General features: G+C 37.0%; 7 protein-coding genes and 1 non-coding gene across 8 annotated transcripts; 5 read left to right on the top strand and 3 right to left on the bottom strand.

The window, feature by feature from the left end:
- Nucleotides 1–684: 684 nt before the first annotated feature.
- On the top strand, nucleotides 685–5437 carry SOCG_01188 (RhoGEF Rgf3). Its single transcript, XM_013164143.1, has one exon. The coding sequence runs from the start codon at nucleotides 1164–1166 to the stop codon at nucleotides 5019–5021; it is 3858 nt and encodes a 1285-aa protein (XP_013019597.1). The 5' UTR covers nucleotides 685–1163; the 3' UTR covers nucleotides 5022–5437.
- Nucleotides 5438–5612: 175 nt separating this feature from the next.
- On the top strand, nucleotides 5613–5684 carry SOCG_16394. The gene has a single exon. It is a non-coding gene; the product is annotated as a tRNA-Cys (tRNA).
- Nucleotides 5685–6132: 448 nt separating this feature from the next.
- On the top strand, nucleotides 6133–11173 carry SOCG_01187 (myosin II heavy chain). Its single transcript, XM_013164142.1, has one exon. It carries the CDS (start codon nucleotides 6357–6359, stop codon nucleotides 10974–10976), a length of 4620 nt encoding a protein of 1539 aa, XP_013019596.1. The 5' UTR covers nucleotides 6133–6356; the 3' UTR covers nucleotides 10977–11173.
- On the bottom strand, nucleotides 10985–12276 carry SOCG_01186 (Smc5-6 complex non-SMC subunit Nse3). Its single transcript, XM_013164141.1, has one exon. The coding sequence runs from the start codon at nucleotides 12188–12190 to the stop codon at nucleotides 11183–11185; it is 1008 nt and encodes a 335-aa protein (XP_013019595.1). The 5' UTR covers nucleotides 12191–12276; the 3' UTR covers nucleotides 10985–11182.
- Nucleotides 12277–12792: 516 nt separating this feature from the next.
- On the top strand, nucleotides 12793–14109 carry SOCG_01185 (iron-sulfur protein I). The gene is made up of 2 exons (XM_013164140.1): nucleotides 12793–13242; nucleotides 13314–14109. Exons 1-2 carry the CDS (start codon nucleotides 12988–12990, stop codon nucleotides 13629–13631), a joined length of 573 nt encoding a protein of 190 aa, XP_013019594.1. The 5' UTR covers nucleotides 12793–12987; the 3' UTR covers nucleotides 13632–14109.
- Nucleotides 14110–14133: 24 nt separating this feature from the next.
- Nucleotides 14134–14823, bottom strand: SOCG_01184 (uncharacterized protein; the record flags this gene model as incomplete). The annotated part of the gene is made up of 2 exons (XM_013164139.1): nucleotides 14134–14217; nucleotides 14272–14823. 2 exons carry the CDS (start codon nucleotides 14821–14823, stop codon nucleotides 14134–14136), a joined length of 636 nt encoding a protein of 211 aa, XP_013019593.1.
- A 327-nt stretch (nucleotides 14824–15150) lies between these two features.
- Nucleotides 15151–16920, bottom strand: SOCG_01183 (cyclin Cig1). Its single transcript, XM_013164138.1, has one exon. The coding sequence runs from the start codon at nucleotides 16644–16646 to the stop codon at nucleotides 15408–15410; it is 1239 nt and encodes a 412-aa protein (XP_013019592.1). The 5' UTR covers nucleotides 16647–16920; the 3' UTR covers nucleotides 15151–15407.
- A 231-nt stretch (nucleotides 16921–17151) lies between these two features.
- SOCG_01182 (meiotic cohesin complex subunit Rec11) lies at nucleotides 17152–20292 on the top strand (the record flags this gene model as incomplete). Its single annotated transcript, XM_013164137.1, has 9 exons — nucleotides 17152–17404; nucleotides 17464–17576; nucleotides 17613–17711; nucleotides 17763–18109; nucleotides 18170–18314; nucleotides 18360–19154; nucleotides 19204–19598; nucleotides 19647–19941; nucleotides 19987–20292. 9 exons carry the CDS (start codon nucleotides 17152–17154, stop codon nucleotides 20290–20292), a joined length of 2748 nt encoding a protein of 915 aa, XP_013019591.1.
- Nucleotides 20293–20351: the final 59 nt, after the last annotated feature.

Raw genomic sequence — 20351 nt, 5'->3', positions numbered from 1 at the left:
CCGACAAACAATAACGAGCGTGTTCGGTATTCATCGTGGTTGCTTTTTCTTAATTCTCAATTAAATTGTCATGAAGTATCCTTATTCCGTTGCATAGTGAATGCGCATGCTCCCAAGCTTTGCCTATAGCTTCAGGCTAAGGTATGTTTAACTTCCAAACGAAAGCAGTAAACAGACAATGGTTTCAAGAACATAGACAATGCTGAATCTAACAGCTCGTAGCTTCGTTCTCTACTATCCTGGTATACTTGAACTTCTCTCTTATTTTCAGACTTAGTTCATCGCATCCTAATTTGTTTAATCCATTCCACAATCGCTCACAGCCAAGCTTTTTTTCTCAGGTTCAGTCAAAGTCTTTTCCGGTATTTCTTCTCTAAAGTCGTCAAATATGACCACTTGTTTAAATATGTCCCTCCGGCGTATAAGTAATCCTGGGAAATTCCCTGCGTTTATGTCAAACAACTCGATCTATGATCTCACATACATTGGTTCTCAGCTGTTCACCCTTGAATGAATGATGTTGTTTTAACGATGCTTCATATCAGCAAATTGAAAGCCAAAAAAAAACGGCTTCACCCTATGTTGTTTCTTGTAATTTGACGATATTCATATTTTTAAAATTAGCCAGTCACTTACCAATTAACATTGCTTCTTCTTTCTTGCGTATCTACGAAGACCTCTCGGTTCGCATATTGTGGTATTACGAGGTAAACCAGCCATCTTGTATTAGTCTTCCACCACCTCTTGACTTTTAATCAAGACCTTTTCGTAACGCTCTCTTTTCCAAACTTTTTTTCTTTATACGTTGTATTCGTAAGCTTAGAATTGGCAGCACATTTTCTGTCTGCCTGTTGCAGAATTGAATTCTTTTTGTGTTCTTTAGATGTTCAGGGCTTCTGTCCGCTTTTTGAAGTTCCAATAGAGTTTTTGTTCGTTTTACTGTTATTACTTCTTTCTTTTTACAATCAATTTCTGGGATTCTTCGTAAATTAATAGAGCGTTTATTTCTGTTGCATTTGTGTCTTACGTTTCTTTCCTTTCTTGTCAGTCGATAGACATTAGTTCTCTTTTGTTCTTTTCCAAGTTGGGGTTTCGATTTTTTGTTTTTTTTAGAATACCATCTTTCTTGATTCTCTCCTTCTTTGAATTTTTTTTTGCTTTATATGAAGCTCTCCAATGACATTTTTCGCAAGCCTTCTCGACATGAGCACAGAAACAAACGCACGTCCATAGATTATCCGGATGACTTTCTGGCTTCTCCCGTTTCCACACCTAGTTCCACACCTAACACATCTCCGGTCTCACCGAAACGACTCTCTATATCCGACTTTTCTTCTTTTCGTTTATTTTCATCTCCTTTTAATTCACCCAAACGTCATGAAAGCACACATTCACGCCGACTTCCTACAACGCCCGAGCGTCCTCGTTTGTCTCCTTCCCGCCGTACTACCTCTTATACCGTGCGATCTTCCCCCGCTCTTCCTACAATGAGTTCTAACTATTTATACGATGCTGACCCAAACGGGACGGTCTCTTCGTTTCCCAATGCTCTTCACACAAATTTTTCCCCGAGCGATCCTTTAGATATAGATCCTTACCTCATGTCCCCAGGTACGGATGCGCATCGTCCTTTACCGGAAACTCCATCTCCAACGTCTTTTGTTACTCATCCGTTGCCTCGTCCTCCGCTTTTGAGTGCTCATTCAAACAATTCTTCACCACAGAGCACTAGTTCTTCCAACAGCTTCTACTCTCTTTATAATGAGCAGCCTCTTTCCTTCTCTCCCGAACCTTATTTACCTCTTTCCCCTAGTCGCTCTCCCTCTCGGTCCACAAGTCCATTTCGTACTGCAATTAATGACGCTAATGTTAACTCTGTTTCTCAACGTGACTCTTATGGATATTGGAGTGATCCTTCCTTTACGGATTTGACGTCTTCTCCTAGTCCAGTGAGTTTTTCTTCTCCCAATAAAGAATTACATATTCCTAGAGAACTTCCTAAAGTCCCTGCTCGGCAATATGCTTCTGGCGACATCTCATCTCCTTTAATGTCTCGCTCATCAAGGCCCACTCAAGCGAATGCTTTGTTTGGTAGCTGTCGTGAACCGTGGTCACTTAAAAAGCTTTTTATGTGGTGCAAGGAAGAGGTTTTTCCCGCTCTTAGTGCAACAACGATCGATGGTGCACCTCGTCAAGATCTTGCCCAAATAATGGCTATGTTATTCACAATATCAGTTCCATCTATGGACTTTCTCATTGCCGAAGTCCTTGCAAAAAACATCATTAGTGACTGGATTCAGAATGGATTTATGAAAGTTATTAACCTTGAAAAGTTGTATATAACCTTTGTTGATGATGAGTTTCCTTCCAATGGTGGCGTACTTCCTATTTTAACAAACGGCGGGTGCTATTCATACACATGTCGTTCTAAATCTACTTCTTCCAAGTACACATGTTATACTTGTAGGTGTGTAAGAAAATCTACAAATGGACTTACTCGTTCACAAGGGGACACTAGTGATGATTCTTGGAATATGTTTTGGAATCTCTCACCCCAGGATTCATTGCCTTCATCACTCACGAAAAAGGAAGTTGCTCGACAAAACAATATCCATGAACTTATTTGTAAGGAATCAGATTATGTTGCTGATCTTCACACACTTGCCGAACTTTTTAGAGACGGGATTGTCCAAGAGAATTCCATTGTACCCAGTAACCGAGTGGCTGATTTTATACAATCTGTCTTTGGAAATGTTGAATCAATTCGTCAGCTACATTCGCAATTTATTTTACCTCAATTGATCATAAGAGAACGATTGCAAGGGCCCGTAGTGTCTTTAATAGGAGATATTCTTTTGGAATGGGTACATTTGGCTAAAACATCCTATATAAATTATGCGAAGCAGTTTCCGTTGGCTGATGAAACTTACAAGCTGGAATGTCAACGAAATACGTACTTTGCTCGTTGGTTAGCAAGTTGCAGATCAGACCCCCGCTGTCGTCGACTAGATTTTCAGCATTTCTTACAAAGACCAACCCAAAGATTACAAAGATACACTCTTGAATGGGATACTATTCTTAAACATACAGATCCTACAAGTTGGGATTATCAGTTGATTAGTCAAGCTGAGAAAGAGCTAAGGGCAACATGTGAAGAATGTGATGCAGTAATTGCTACAGTTTTAGAGTCCAACCGTATCCGTGATCTTTCATACCAATTATTATTCAAAAATCATGAAGGTATCAATCTGGAATTGAGAGATCCGGAACGAGAATTCTTTTTCGAAGGACCTGTTTTTAGAAAAAGTGAATCACGTCTTGATTGGATCGAAATTCACATTTTTTTGCTGGATAATTATTTCATCATGGCCAAAGCAAGAAGAGATAAGAGAACAAATTCGATGAAATACTTGGTATCGAAGCGGCCAATACCGATGGATCTCTTAGTACTTAACCCGTTAATAGAGGAATGGAACTCAAGATCTAGCAAATTTTTAGGAACTTTGGCAAGTAACTTCCCCTACGAAGGATCTCTCAATGCTAGGTCAAAGAGAAAAAGTCGCTTGAACTTGGATATTCGTAATGATTATAATTCCGACAGGATGAATGAGGATTCATGGAACAATTTAACACCCGAAAAACCGCATTTTTATCCTTTTACAGTAAGACATCTTGGTGGACTTTCTTCTACTTACACTTTATATACGGAATCTTCGCAACTCCGAAAACTTTGGATGGACAAAATCAATTTTGCCAGAAAAAGACACGCTCAAAAGATGCACAGAAAAAATCCGTTTACATTGCAGATTGTTAGCGACGTATCTTTTCAGTATCCGCCTGCTGATATATCTGGCACACTTGACTCGTCTTCTCGATCGCCGGAAATAAGCTTGGTTGAAGGATCCGTAGTAGACCGAGCATTGACAATGGCAGCTTGGAGCTATCCTATACACAATGAAGATGATCTACCCGAGGCCATTAATTATGGGGATATAACATGTATTTCGCAATTTGGAGGCACGGATGGAAAGTTGTCAATTTGTATATCTACTACGACCGGAGTTTTCCTCGGCTTCTTTGGGGGTAATAGCAATATTCGTGAATGGCGTAAAATTTCGAGTCATAGACGAGTAACTCAGATAGGATTTTTGGAGGAATTTGACTGTTTGTTAGAGCTACGTGATCGATCCATGTATGCCTATAGACTAAGCCGAGTAATTGAGAGTGGAACTCTAGAGCCTAAAGTTGCAATACCTGTTGGTAATTCTCACAATATATCCTTCTTTAAGATTTCTAAACTAACGGAAGGTGCATCTTTAAAACGAGAAAGGACACTCATTTTCTTTAAACAAGGATCCGGTAATTCCAGTTCTATCCATTGTTGTGAACCTGTTGTTGGGCTTGGTCATCATAATCAAAAAGCCTACAACTTCAAATTAAAGAATGTCAGTTCTTTCCGCACTTTGGAGGAATTTCGAGTACTTGCGGACTGCTATTCCATCAATTGCTTCAAATACTCTATAGCTATCAGTCGACAAAAGGGAATAGATATTGTACGCTTAGATCCGAAATTGGCGGTTAGTTTTCCTAGTCCCTCTGTTTTGGCGGATCCTCTCTATCGCTCACGTTTAAACAGTTCCAAACCTCTAGGAGTATTTCGTGTTCATGATCCAGCAATATTTGCTTGTTGCTATCAAACTGGAGCTCTGTTCGTTAACGGCGAGGGAAGTTTGATTAAAAAGGACGCATGGCTGCCATGGATAGGTAGACCGAATTCGATTGCATGTCACGAAGGATACCTTATGGCATTCAGTGATGATTTCATAGAGATATGGAACTCTCGCTCAATGAAGCAAGTACAAATTATTCAAGGAAACAATATCAGACTCCATTCTAGCAACAGCGATTTACTACCTGACGGAAAGCATGTCATGTTTAGCATGACACATCCTCAATTTCATGATCGCCATTTAATCCTTGCATTAGACCTTGTAAAGGAAGAAAATCTAATGGACATATGAAAGTTTTATCAGACGTAATATTTATTCTTTTTATTTTTATTTTATTTTTTTAGGATTTTTTTTTTTTTACTAATGTGGTCTTGGTTCCTTCTTTGTTGCTTAGTGCTGGTGGTATATAGGTTCCGCAAGGATGGAAATATTTAGGAATCCATGAGGTTTTTAATTGTTTAACTTACATTACATGTACACATTAACAAGTGCAATATCTCTAAGTATATACCCTCATATATATGATTTGTGATGTCTATCAAATATTTGAAAATACCGCTTCTAACTATTATTTATGATTTGGCATATTGATTGCAGCATTTTTGCATTTGGGCTAATTAGTTTTTTATTTTGATGTTTCAGTTACTTCATAAGAAATATATTGATTGTTTATAATGGCTTTTTAGGTATTTGCAACACTTATCGAACGCTTCATGAATCTAAAGTTTTAGTAAATTGCTCATTCTCACTTGTAGTCTCAATAATGCTTTGTTTTAAAGACCTGCGGATTAACAAATTCATCATTTTTAATACTTCTCTTATACAATTTTTATGTATTACTATGTGTAAATAGGCATCTGTGGTAAACAGTTAGCAATGGAAGGGGTCATAGCTCAGTGGTAGAGTGAGGGATTGCAGCTCCCCAGGTCACTGGTTCAAATCCGGTTGGCCCCTTTGACTTTTTGAATCTCATCTTATTTTTATGGCCTCGAAAAATGTAAAAGCGACCTATCAGAAAAAAGGCTTTTTAGCATGTGTGCCGTCAATATAAATAGTCTATCGTCAACGGTTTTATTACCATATGCTTCGTTACATAGTACCATTGAATGGGTTTTTCAACAGAAATATTATTCAGATTTATGCTTATTTTTTTTATTATCACCAAATATATTTATATATACTAAAAAAATAAGAATAGTTACAGAGATAATTAATTCTAATGTTAGTATGCACTGTAAAACAATATGCTTAAATGGTTAGCATAGTATTTTTCTAAAATACATATATACCCGTAAATATACTGTAAGCATTAATAAAAGTAAAAGCATTGCATATTCCGCAATACAGTATACCTCGCAATGAAAAGGATCTCTGTAGACTACGCTGGTAAAATAAGCGGGGAGTTGAGAGTTACTTTCTCTATAGTAGCTACCATCCACACCACTTAGCTTCAGCTAATTTTTTGATAACTTTTGGATATTTATAGTTTTGAACAGGATTCCCTTTGTTAGTTGAACTCTTTGAGAGCTCTTGTCACTCTTTTAGCAATTGCACGCTATTTGTGAAATTCGATCGTTTGTTTATCCCTATACAGCATTGCGGGATATATGAATAAGACCTGAACATATGGATAGAAATTTAAAAGGAACTATTGGCGATTCTTTAGCTGATAATAGCTTGAATGATATAGATAACAAACGATGGGTTTGGATTTCACATCCTGAGACTGCATTCACGAAGGCTTGGATAAAAGAAGAACTTGATGATGGCAAATATGTAGTCCGATACAACAATTCCAGAGATCAAAGCGTTGTTGGTCATGATGAAATCCAACCTCTTAATCCTAGTCGGTTCGACCGAGTTAACGATATGGCTGAATTGACGAATTTGAATGAGCCCTCGGTCACCTATAATTTAGAGCAGCGATACCTTTCCGATCAGATCTATACCTATTCAGGTTTGTTTTTGGTAGCTGTTAATCCATATCGACGATTACCTATCTATGGCAAAGACATGATTCAATTATACAAGGACAAAAGCCAAGAGCGAAAACTTCCCCATGTTTTTGCGATTGCTGACCTTGCTTACAATAATCTGTTGGAAAACAAGGAAAACCAATCCATTCTTGTTACTGGTGAGTCTGGTGCTGGTAAGACGGAGAATACCAAACGAATTATACAGTATCTTGCTGCTGTTGCAAGTAATCCAAATGTGATATCTGGAGAACAATTAGAAGAGCAGATTTTAAAGACAAACCCCGTCCTTGAAGCTTTCGGCAATGCCAAAACAGTGCGCAATAACAACTCTTCTAGATTTGGAAAATTCATTAAAGTGGAATTTTCTGTCAGTGGTGAAATTGCTAATGCTTCTATTGAGTGGTATTTGCTGGAAAAATCCCGTGTTGTTCACCAAAGCTCAGAAGAACGCAATTATCATATTTTTTATCAATTACTGAATGGTGCTGACCCTGCTTTACGAAAAAAGCTCCTTTTGTCTAATGAATTTAATGATTATGAATACCTGAAGAAATCTTCTCTTACTATCCCGGGCGTTAATGATGCTGAAGAATTTAAAGGATTGTTGTCCTCCTTCAAAATTTTGGGTTTTACCGAAAAAGAAATTTTTGATATGTTCAGCATAATTTCTATTATTTTGCACATAGGTAATATTGCTATTGGCGCTGATCGTTCTGGTGTTGCTCGCCTTACCAATATGGATGATGTTGATAAGCTTTGCCATCTTTTGGGTGTATCTCCGGAATTATTTTCCCAAAACCTTATCCGTCCACGAATTCGTGCAGGTCACGAATGGGTGGTGAGTGCTCGGTCCCAAGAACATGTTATATCTTCTGTAGAGGCATTGGCCAAAGCAATTTACGAGAGAAACTTTGGCTGGCTTGTGAAGCGTATAAATAGTGCAATAAGCCGAAACACCTCTTCGAACACTTTTATTGGAATTTTGGATATCGCAGGTTTTGAAATTTTTGAGACAAACAGTTTTGAACAGTTATGCATTAATTATACGAATGAACGCCTGCAGCAATTTTTTAATCATCATATGTTTGTTTTGGAGCAGGAAGAATATATGAAAGAAGAAATAAAGTGGGACTTCGTGGATTTTGGCCATGATTTGCAACCTACTATTGATTTGATTGAGAAATCTAATCCTATTGGCATTCTATCATGCCTGGATGAAGAATGTGTGATGCCAAAAGCCACAGATACTACCTTCGTTTCTAAATTAGATGCATTATGGAGAGACAAATCGCCCAAGTATAAGCCATTTAAATTTGCTGGATCTGGTTTTATTTTAACGCATTATGCGGCCGATGTACCTTATTCAACAGAAGGTTGGTTAGAAAAAAATAGTGACCCACTGAACGAAAATATCGCCAAGTTATTTGCTCATTCTACCAATAAGCATATAGCTGAGCTTTTCTCTGATTACCAAGAGGTTGAGACGAAAACGGTACGTGGACGCACCCGTAAAGCTCTTTTTCGAACCGTTGCACAGAGGCACAAAGAACAGTTAAATCAATTGATGAACCAATTTAACACGACACAACCTCACTTTATTAGGTGTATCATACCTAATGAAGAAAAGAAGAGCCATTCGTTCAACAGAGCTTTGGTTTTAGACCAACTACGATGCAACGGTGTTTTGGAAGGAATACGGATCACTCGTGCTGGATTTCCTAATAGGATGCCCTTTAACGACTTTAGGCTTCGTTATGAAATGATGGTAAATCTTCCGAAAGATAACTATATCGAATCTCGACGTGCTTCACTTCTAATACTTCAGCAAATGGGACTTTCAGAAGATCAGTTCAGAATTGGTGTTTCGAAGATTTTCTTCAAGGCAGGAGTGCTAGCAAGTTTGGAAGAAAGAAGACTACATACTCTTCAGAATATAGTAATTTCTTTACAGGTTCGAATTCGTGGTTTTGTGCAAAGAAAGAAATTCCAGAAGCGCTTAAAGGACATAGAATCCATAAAGCAGATACAGGCAAATATTTCTGTGTATGACGAGCTTCGAAAACATCCCTGGACGAAGCTATATTTTAAGTTAAGACCAATGCTCAGTAGTACACACAATGATGAAAAATTAAAGCGTAGAGATGCGGAAATTATAGAACTGAAGTACGAAATTAAGAAAATCACGAATGTTAAGGAGGGTCTTGAAGCTAAAGTCAATGAATCTAATAAGTCTTATCTTGCTTTAGAAAATGCCCTAACCAGCGAACGAGCCATTGCACTTGATAAGGAAGAAATTCTGCGTCGTACTCAAGAAAAATTAGCGTCTTTGGAAGAATCTAGTGGAACGTTAAGTGCTACTTATAAAGATATGGAAGCTCGATTGGCTGATATTGTAAATGAGAAAGAAGCAGGCAACAAGCACATTGAAGAGATGACGGTTACCCTTGAGTCCATATCGTTTGAAAACGAGAAAATGAGAGAAGAAAATAAAAAGCTACAGAAAGACTTAGATACTTCTCGAATGGACATTGAACAAATTAAATCTGCATTGTCGGCTGCTAAGATGGAGATAAATTCATTATCTAAAGAAAAGACGTCTACTGATGAGGGTCTAACAAAGCTAAGAGAAGATAACGAGAAGAAAGGGCTCGAATTGTCGTCTTTGATGGATAAAAATTCTACTTTAAATCGCGAACTTCAGAAGTTTAAAGAAATGAGCAAATCATTAGAAGAAAGACTAGCTAATGAAATGAGTACGACGAAAAACATGAACTTCACCTTAAGAAGCGTGTCTTCTGAATTGGAACGAAACAAAATCGAAAAATCAGACATGGCTAATGATATATCGATCTTAAAACAACAAAACCAAGAACTTGACGTTCTGAAGGGAGTTCAACAAATGACGATAGAAAACCTTGAACAGAAAATCGGGTATCTTGAAGCTGACGTTAAGGAAATGTCTCAGTTGAAGAAAGAACTTGGTGCTTTAACCGAAAAAGATAACTTATATAAAGTTCAATCTTCTAGGAATCAAGAACTTGAAGCAATAATAAAAAATCATATGCTTACAATTAAAGATCTTGATAGCAATTTGAAAGATGCTAACAGCAAGTTACTGAAATTGCAGGATTTTCCATCAAAGTATGAAAGCTTGACTGCAAAATCCGAAGAGCTACAGAAGAAAGTTCGACAACTTGAAAGGTTCAAATCAGATTTTGAGCTTCAAAACAAGGAGATCTTCAGCTTACGCAAGATTGAAAATGATTATCGTGAACTACTGCTTAAACATGATAAGTCAACGAAAGATATCGAACGTTTAGAAACAAGCAGTTTTTCTACTAATGATCGATATCAAAAATTGCTTGATGAGCATAGCGGTTTGAGGAAAAAATTTGGAGACATAACTGGCCAGCTCGATTCAGCCATGCAGAAACTTCCCAGGATTCCCTTATTAGAAAGTGAAATTGCAAAATTGAAGCAAGATTTTACAAACACTGTTAGAGAACTTGAAGGAGAGAAACAAAAGGCTATATTAGCTAGTCAGGATAACGAACAGTTACGTTCGTTAAAGAGAGAACTTCAGAATAAACGACAATTAGAATTGAATTGCCAGAAGCTTTCAGAAGAGGTTAAGACTACCCGAAGTTTGCGATCAGAAGTCACCTTGTTGAGAAATAAAGCCTCTGACGTGGAGTATTCTAAAAACAAACTCACAGAGTCAGAATTGAAATTAAAGGAAGTCAGAAAAGAGTTAAATTCTGCAATAGAATTGAACAAGAAGAAAGACGCTGAACTTCATCGGTTAAAGGACCATAAGCCTGCTGAGAAGGAGAATAAACCTCCAGCGTCCTTTAAAAGCTCTCTTCCTGAGAGAAAGACTATTTTTGACTTACAGGTGCGAAATGCCAATCAGACTCTTTTCGAGAATCTGAAGAGAGACTACGATAGGCTTAATCTTGAAAAGCAATATCTTGAGAAGCAAGTGCAAGAAAGCAAAAATTCTGGGATGACACCACAAGCGACAGGCGGGTCTTTGGAGCGGGTTGCCTTTTCTCATGCCGTAGAAGTGAAAGCCTTGAAAGACCAAATCAATAGCGAGAAGTCCAAGGTCTTTACCGCGCAATACCAGTTTGAAAAGCGAGAAAAAGAATTACTGAAATTAATTTCCGACATGGAAAAGCAGAACCGATATTCATTAATTGACGTTCGGGCGCTTCGAGACAGAATTGCTAGTCTTGAAGAAGAGCTGGCAGTATCTTCTCGAGCATGATGTTGGTTTACACTATGCATATGGTCATTTCATTCTTTAATTATAGTTAGTTGATATTTCTTTTGTAAATATATAATATTGATAGATCTTTAGGACGCGATGAATTGAATTGAATTTCATTATGAATATGATATATGTAAAGGAAATGAGGGTATTCAAAAGAAAAATTTCTATAAACGAATGAAAAGAAAAGCAAGCAGTGATTTTCAGTTTCCGCTTTCATTTGTATTGGGAATATTTTCCGACTTATCATCGGTAAAGCCAGACAAAACTTCGTCAAGGTTGGTACCTTGAACAAATTCTGAAAGAAACGCTTTTAATCCTTGTTTACCAATTTCCGTATCGGAACGTGAGCCGACGTAGTAAACAAATTGATTATGTGTGTCATCCTTTACGCGGTCCAAATAACCAAATCTGACAAGAAGATTGAGAGATCGATCTAAATCTAGTTGAAAAGGAGTAGTATCAGAAGATAACAAGGTATCCAAGTGAGATTTTAGGTCTAACTCTCTAAGGTATCCATGGGAAACAGCAACAAGGGAAACGGTAAGCATTAAAAATCCGAGAAATGAAGTATCAGCTATGGAGTCAGGAACAAGTCGTTGATCATTGCAGTACTCAGGACTGAGGGAGGATTTAAGTACCCAATACTTTGGGAGATTAGAAGAAGACGAAGAATTTGAGGTATGTTGTTTTCGGAGTTGGGAAATGGCCATTTCCTTTGTTCTGTCCGAGGGATTTACTAGCACTAGTTGAAATCCAAACACAGTACGAAGCTGATGGTTTGCCTCTTCTAGCGCTGGCTGAAACAAGCTTCGAGAACTTCCTTGTGGGAATGCCCGCTGTATCACTTCCTTTCGTGAAAGAGCCTGATGGGAACTTTGGGAACAAATGGCAAGACGTACAATATTTCTAACGAGCATTTGGAAATTCATAGAGTCTGTTTCGCCTTTGTCTAGTTCATCCAGCGCTTTGGAGCCGGCATTCGGTTTGCTTTTCTTTCTGCGGTTTCTATCAGAGGAAGTGCGTCCGGATTCTTGTCGAATTGATGGATCGTCATTCGGACTCTCCAAGTCATCGTCTATATATCCTTCACTCTCTGATCCCTCTTCATCGTCAGCAATAATTTGCGATGCGGTTAAACGCGCACCACGAGAACTGCTTGTTTCTTCGTTCCTAGATCTTTTCCTATGCAGATCATCGAATTGACTCATTTCATTTTGACTCAAAAAGAAAGGAATTTATAAAGAATAACAAGAAATTCTACCAGTCCTGGCACTTTTCGCGTTTTGAAACGATTTTATTTTATTTTGTTACATCTCTTTAGCCATCCGTAAGGTATATTAACGATAGGTCATCCATTTCAGTAATAAACAGGGATTGGGACGAAAAGAGAGTAGAAGAATTGCTTATTTTTGATACTTGTTGCTTTTCCATAAACTCTTGGCTTTATATTGCTTCCAATTTTCGAGGTTGATATAGCGTATACTGTTTCAAGTTTCCTACCTTAACACTTCAAATCTTCAAGTAAAAGCCCACCCTCGGGTTTCCATTCAGTTTTGTTAAGCTTGTTCGATTAATAAGAGTTTTCAACATTGTTTTTTCTTACAAATTCTCGATCCTTTTCATTTAAAACATTCTAACCACTTTTCATCTTCTCTTCTCTTACGCTATCGTACTATTCATGCCTTATTAGTATAATCAAGGATACGGTAATGCAGGCGACACTATCCGTACGCATCGTTCTAGAGTGGTGGTTATTGGTAAAGTAATTTGCGTATTACAACGCCAAGTTTCCTATAATGGGCCAATAGGAAGCGTGGTAATTCATATACATGGTGGATGTATGATGACCTCTTGGCGTTAACCAAGAACGGATGTTCACAGGAGACACGAATTGAGATTAAAAATTACGGTTTTTTTTGTACAATCTGAAATTTATTTTATATAGTATTGGGAATTGAATTTGAACCATTGATTTACGGAAGAAAACATTGGTTAAATTTTCAGAATGCTTGCACTCAAATCTACACGACAGATTTTAAGATTCCCGCTTCGTGAGGGCTTGATACGAAACTGTACACGAGCTCTTTCTTTATATGAAATTCATAACCTAAAAAATATGAACCCGACGTTGCAAAAACCTCAAAATATTCAAATTCCTTTACCCACCCGTTTACGAGCAGCCGCTCCTTCTCCCAATAAAACCGCAAAGAAAGAACTAGCTCCCACTCGACAGATGCCTCGTAAAAATGTTATAAAATTGGTATGTTTCTCTGAACGGATTGTTAATTTTTTTAAGAGTTTCCTGCAAAACCATATACTAACCTGTATTAGACTTCAGATGCCGTGAATAATCTGCGAAGCATGTTGGACGAACCTTCTATGAAGGATAAGCTGTTGCGAATTGGGGTAAAACAAAAGGGCTGTGCTGGCCAGGCATATTCGTTGGAATACATTGAGCAACCTGAAAAATTTGACGAAGTTGTGGAGCAGGATGGAATTCGTATAATTGTAGCTCGAAGGGCTTTATTGCAAATCATTGGGTCAGTGATGGATTACAGGGACGATGAATTGCAGTCGCGATTTGTATTTACTAATCCAAATATTAAATCTACCTGTGGCTGTGGAGAATCCTTCAGCACGACCAAGTAACGCAAGTAAAAGTTACAATAGTTTTACGAGTTCTTATGATTACAATGTTTATTAATTAATTCCCGTATGTGCGTTTATGTTTGGTTTTCCCATACATTTTTCAAGCCCATCTGCGAGGAACGCGTGTCCCCGTTCTGTCTTTCTTCTTTTCTTTTCTTTAGAAAAATAATTACCTTCTAAACACAGAAAATATTGGTTTGCTGCTGTGCTTTTTTATTCTGTACGTCAGATTGTGGAATCTACTCTCTGCGTAGAGCAATCTGTTTTCTCCCTTATGAAGACATGCTTTAGTCCTAGTTTATAAGAGTCTCCGAGTTGCTAGAAAAGATCGGATTCTGGAAGTCTCAGTGAAATAACATGGGAGTGGGTACTGCAAGGGAAGATTCTTTCATTCTTTTTTGATAACGACGTTGAAAGATATCACCATCCTAACACCAGCAATTTAGTGTGTGAAATGGAATGTGAAGTGAAATATAATATTCGTTAATGAAGCACGTATTGTTTAATTATCTTTCTCGTACGTCCGAGGTAGGATTGGACCCATCGGTTGGAAGGTCCGGTAAATATGTCCTTCAAGTTTGTTCATCTACAAGGGTAGCGGTATATTAGTATTGTTATAATGTAGTAAAGAGGTTCTTACCCAACTTGATGATCCTTGTACACCAACACATAGCCATAAACTCCATGCACCCATACGATTAGCCATGGTACTGTCCGTGAGTAGTCGGTCACCAATGAACAAAAGCTGTGAAGGATTCTGAACTTGTGTAAATTCTTGGAAATACTCCCATACTTCTTGTTCGCAAAGTGGCTTTAATTTCGAATGTCGAAGTACAGGGATTTCCCAGCGATCTTCAAAATAAGCGGCATCTTTTCCGGTCGGATCCTGCTTTTTTGAGCCTATTGAATTGCTAACCAATAAAATATTGCTCTTTCCGAATTTATTTTGTAACTCTCGTAGTTTCTTGAGATTCTCATTAGGTATGTTCTGTTTATTCGGTATGGTAATACAATCGTCCTTGTCTAGTACTATACCTCGAATGTCAACAGGCCGGCCGTATGCATTGCTTAGATGTTGGCTAATACTAACTGGAACATCTGTAAATGAAGGAAACTTCGCGTGAGGAAGTAATGTTCTAGGACGTTTCACGCTGTGGAAAAAAGCTCTAATCCCTTCCCAATTCACTAGCATAGGATATTAACAATACGTTATGAAAACCGTTTTTTCAGATATCCCGACGAAATGGCTAAAAACAGTCTCAACTAACAGAAGCAGTCGTAGAGTGAAGCATTATAGACTGACATAAATAAAGAGACGTTCTGTAAAAATATATATAGAATATTTAAACTTGATAAAGCTAGATATTTAGAAATTAATGTTATTTTTTGGAGACTAAAGATGTCTGATATTCAATATTTGCTAGCACTGTTTATTAGAATACTATGGAGAGTATGAAGAATAATGGTTCCCGAACTTTTTAAGAATTACTTTAGCAAGGATAGTCTATTTCATTTTCTGGTCACTTTTTTTCTTTATTTTATTTACTTTCCCCTTCATTACTTTGCGTTTGGCTGTAAAAGGTTCAAATGTATCAATTATTCAATTATAAAGGAAATATAGAAAATTATGTTATTAAATCAAGCAAAAAGTAAGAAAAAAAGATATCATATAAAAACAGGAAGTAGCGTTAAGCAAAAATCCAAAAAAAATAATTATTTGATAAAGCAAAGCTTCCATGAAAAAGGGGGAATAACGAAAGATAGAAGGATGGTTGATTATAAAATGCTGGAAACCCAATTATACGCAAAAACGCTAATGCGCTTCATTCTGGCTTCACTGTACTTTTGGAAGATAGAGGTATGATGGTTTGGAGCATCCAAAATACATTCCATAATCCCTAAGGCACAAGGCTCTAGTTGTCGAGCAGTAAGTCCACTATAATAGATATGATGGGACGTCCATGTAGTATATCCTAGCATCTGCATGGACAAGTAATAAGAAGCAGCTGCTATGACACTCGGATATCCTCCTACAAACATTTCATCCATTAACGTTAGTTCCATTAAATATTTTGCAAGAGACCGAATATCATATTGATAGGAATCAGCCCTACTGATTCTTCTTAAAAAGGACATGGGTCCTGGCCAGCTTAACTCGAATTTCAGTAACATTAACATGTATCGTTCAGCACGAATAAGTTCTTCAATTTCATAGACTCCTTCCACAATTTTCCCTAAGTGATAAATAGTTGGAGGATGAATCTCCTCATACTTAAAGGAGATCAATAATGCGGAAAGGCCTACCAATTGTATCTTTTGAAAAGAAACAACTTTCGTGGAAAGAAACCTGTCTATTAGATTTACTGTTAGATATAAAGTTTCTGGAAGTAGTCGAAAATATTGATGCACTTGAATAATCCAGTCAACCAGCAGATGCCTAGTCGGCCAATCTATTTCATTTTGAATAGACATATACGAAGGGGATGGAGCCAAATTTTTTTCCAACTCGCGCATATACCCGAAAATATCGGTTTCATAGTCGGGAACCATTGACGGATCTTGATCGTCATCTTCCTTGGAAGGATGTGTCTTTACAAATTCTGCAGCTTCAGAAAGCAAACAAAAATCTTCCTCTGTGAACACGGGTATCGCAACATGTGAAGAATTAATGGCTTCAAAGGTGTCGGAATTGAGTGACTCTTCCAAGATAACCGAAGATGTGTTCTTCTGTTCAAAAAATGAATCTTCAGGCAGAGAGTTTACCAAAACAGTACTTAATTCTTTCTCATGTTGAAAAAGATGGTTTTCTTCTGAGTTGACAGGAGACGATACATAGTGACCTGTGTCTATGAAGGTAGAATGTAATGCCCCTTGAGAAGTATTTTCCACTGACTTTAGAGGAGCTCTTGTAGGTGACCGATGAAGCTTCCTATCTTTTCCAGTAAACGCATAATATACTCGTTGATTCTCATCTGCGCCGATTTCATGAGCATTGACTCTGCTTGAAGCTTCCATAACTTTACAAAGGCATATAAAAGAGTAACATTGGTATTTATGTCAAAAAAAGGGATTAAACCGCCAAAATTAAAACACTTCTAGTTCTGATTTTGAAATTAAATCCACCAAAATTAAATTTATCAAAGTATTAGTAAGGATGGGAAGGTAGATCAAAATAAATAAATATAAATGTACTAAGGACTTAAATAGTAATAGGTTCCAAAAGAGTGGTAGGGTAAAGACTAAAATCAGGAACCAAGTAAGTGCCGTGAAGTTTGAAACTTGAAAGCTGCGGAACCCTGATAGAACAGAAACGATAGATCACGAACCCATATTTTACGCGTAATATAAAATTATAAAGGAGATATATTTTATTTTTAAGTAAATTAGTATGACACTTTCTATGAGCATTTCAAGTTTTCCTAGTCGCGCATCGCGTCGCGTATCGTCTACTTAAGCTACACCAAGGCACTACGCGCTTAGACAGAGCAATATTCACGAAGCTATTTAGAGGCTTAATATCATGGAATTCGATTTTGAATCTGATCTTAGTAGTCATTTAGATGGTTCCTTGCCTGATATAGAGGCGGATAAAGAGTTTAATCACTTCGATGAAAGTATTTCCAGCAATCATGATGATGGATCTCAAAATTCAACACCTATCTTAAAACGAAAACTTGAAATTGAACCAATTACTCCTAATGAAACTTCCCGTGATTTAACAATCACTTCAAACAATCAAAACACAGTTAAAGACCACTCATACGGGTTGCTCCGTAAGTATTAATCCTTCAGAAAATCACGATTTTAAAATACGAAAACTAATGTTCTAAAGATGATTTATTGGATGAAAACATTTCTATGGATTTATTAAGCAGCAAATGGCGCTCCTACTTAGAAATGGATTCGTCTGAATTCACGCGTGGGTTTCTCAATCTTATATTACTAGTAAGAAAATACTGCTTTTTACCTGCTAATGTTTAGTCTTGTAATTGCCAACCTTTTTTAAACCATTTTGACATGGAGGATATGGAATCAATACCTGAAACACTAGCTCAGATTCAATCTTCGACTTTTAATTTCGTACGGAAATCTGGCTCTTTTCTTCTTTTAATAAACTAACAAACTGTGCAGAACAACACTTTCACAGAACCGTATTTATACGCATGCTCAACAGTTACAGGAAAGTCGTTTAAATCCAAGATTCGCTTTCTTATTGATAGGTTAACTTCTGCGTCTATAGAAAAAGATAAGCTATCACCTGCCTCTTATATGGAAACTATTAAATCTTGGATAATTTGTATGACTACCAGCCCATGGTTGTCTATCCGACATACTTCAAGTGGTATTTCATGCATGTTGTACGTCTCACTTGCAAACGCACTATCCAAGATCCAGGATGATGAAGATTATGATGAAGGGAATACAGATAAAGTTCTTCTTGACAATCTCAAATATCTATTCGATGATATCTATAAAAGGTAATACAAACGGATGCAAATAAACTTAAAAAAAAAAAAAAAAAAATTAACCAAAAATAGTGCTATATTAATAAGGATACGTGATACGAGATCAATTATACGTCTAGAATGTTTTATGGCAATTCACGAATGCTGCTTGCTGCTTCCATCCCATCTTCAGGATAGATCAACATTGTTATATCTAGGATGGGGACTCTCTGATACTGTATGTAAAATTTTTTATTATAATTTTATTAATATCCGTTTTAAGGACGCGAAAATCCGAAAGTTTGCTTTAAAAATCATCCAACAACTATTTAGAAATGAACAAACCGAAGGACTATCACTCTCTTCACTTAATTTTTTAGAGAGATTTTCTTCCAGAATTGCAGAAATATGCAGATATGACATAGAAAGTGTGCGAGCAGTAGCACTGCAACTATGCTTTCAACTGCTAGATCATCAATTGCTAAAGCAAGAAGATATCGAAATGCTCAGTTTATGCATATTCAGCAAGAAGGCCCAAATTCGTTTACCGGTTATGAAGTTAATAATGCGGTATTGTGATCAAAGCCTTAAAGGCTTTCTGCAAGAATCAACGCAAGAAAAGAGTCTAAAAAAGATTCTTGCTCAAGAGAGTTACAAGATATCAAATTCCGCTTTTAAAAAACTTTACAAGAAAAATTTGGTATTTTCTATCATTGCACACGCCTTGGAGACGTGGATTATTGAAAACAAACAAATAGATTCTTCACAACAAGCCGAAGAAACTGAAGCGGACTCGACTTTTCCATTTGGTTTTAATATGGAAGTAAGTCGTTTGGAAAATTCGGAAGAATGGCAAATGTACCAGTATGGCATGTCATCTGTTCATAACGAATTGGATCCCTTGGGTTCATGGGAAGAAGTCATTGAGTATCTACTATTTGACCATGTCAATCATTTGGATGGTAATAGCATTTTAAAACATTGTGCGCCAAAAGAAACGATCATTGACCTATTGTCTTCCTATATGTATTTCTGTCTAAATTTCATTGAAAAGCCTTCTTTGATGAAAAAGAAATCGGTAAGACACTTAACGTTACTATTTTATTTGCATATCTAACCTACTTTAGTCTGAGTCTGATTATACCTTAAAACAATTACATTTACTACATGAATTGCCAATATTAGTGAAGAAATATCGAGAACGTAATGTTGCAACCTATTATTTTATTAAAAGCTTGGATTATATAGAGGAGCAAACTCTGGCTTTACCCGAATCGAGGAAAGATATGATGTCCTTATTGACTGAAATGGAGTACGTTGCTAAAGCATCTAGCACTTACCGAATCAATTTAGTATGTGGTGAATTCTTTCACAAAATAATAAGCCTAAACCTGATAGCAAGTGATATTCAATTAAATGTTAAACTTTATATCACTTCCGTGACGGATAGCTTGATGGAAGACTTACAAGACTTCTTAAAATACAGTCGGTCAGCCCGTAAGGCAACCAATCATGACGAAAAGTACGTGAATTTACAGTTGATTGAAAATCATCTTCTAACGTATATCAGAATTGAAAAACTGGTAACTCAGTTAAAATTTTACTGCGGTTTTATTCGAAGCATTGGTACTTCTGAAAAAGATGCTACCACACTACGTCTTGTCTCTGATCTGTTGGAAATTTGCAAGCAGGAAGAAGATGAACTAATTTTATATTCGTGCGTAAGGACTATATTATTATGCGTCCTTCATGAATTAAATCGTCATTGTTCAAACGAAGTCATGGAGAATTACTTTAGCGTAGCTATGGAAGCATCGCATTTGTTGTCAAACCGCACAAAGGAGTTGTTCACCGGAAAACTCTTCGTACGTGAATCGGGTTTACATATTCTTGAAACTAACTAATAATAGTCTACAATTGTAATTTTAAGTGTCTACCTTGGAAAATCGGTTTTTGTAGGCAGGTCCCGACTTAATGATAATGAGTTAAATGACATCAAAACATTAAACATTGAAGAGCAGCTTGCGACACTCAAGAATTTATCAAAACAGTTGAAGAAAGGTGAATCAAACAGATCAGCACAACCGTCATTGCTAGAGGATGAAAAGGAACAGGGGTTGTGGAACAATTTATTCGAAGACTGGTATCCTAATCATTGCAGAGATCCTTCGCTATTAATTGATTTAATGCAAGGTTTAAAAAAGCTTGTTCTATAGTTTTAAAAAGATTAAACAGATTACTGGAGTTCTCAAAAGACTTATTTGGAGATAAGAGC

Source organism: Schizosaccharomyces octosporus, assembly GCF_000150505.1.
Source record: "Schizosaccharomyces octosporus yFS286 unplaced genomic scaffold supercont6.3, whole genome shotgun sequence".
NCBI lineage: Eukaryota > Fungi > Ascomycota > Schizosaccharomycetes > Schizosaccharomycetales > Schizosaccharomycetaceae > Schizosaccharomyces > Schizosaccharomyces octosporus.
The sequence above is the reverse complement of the archived record's forward strand: the minus strand, read 5'-3'. Positions and strand labels throughout refer to the sequence as shown.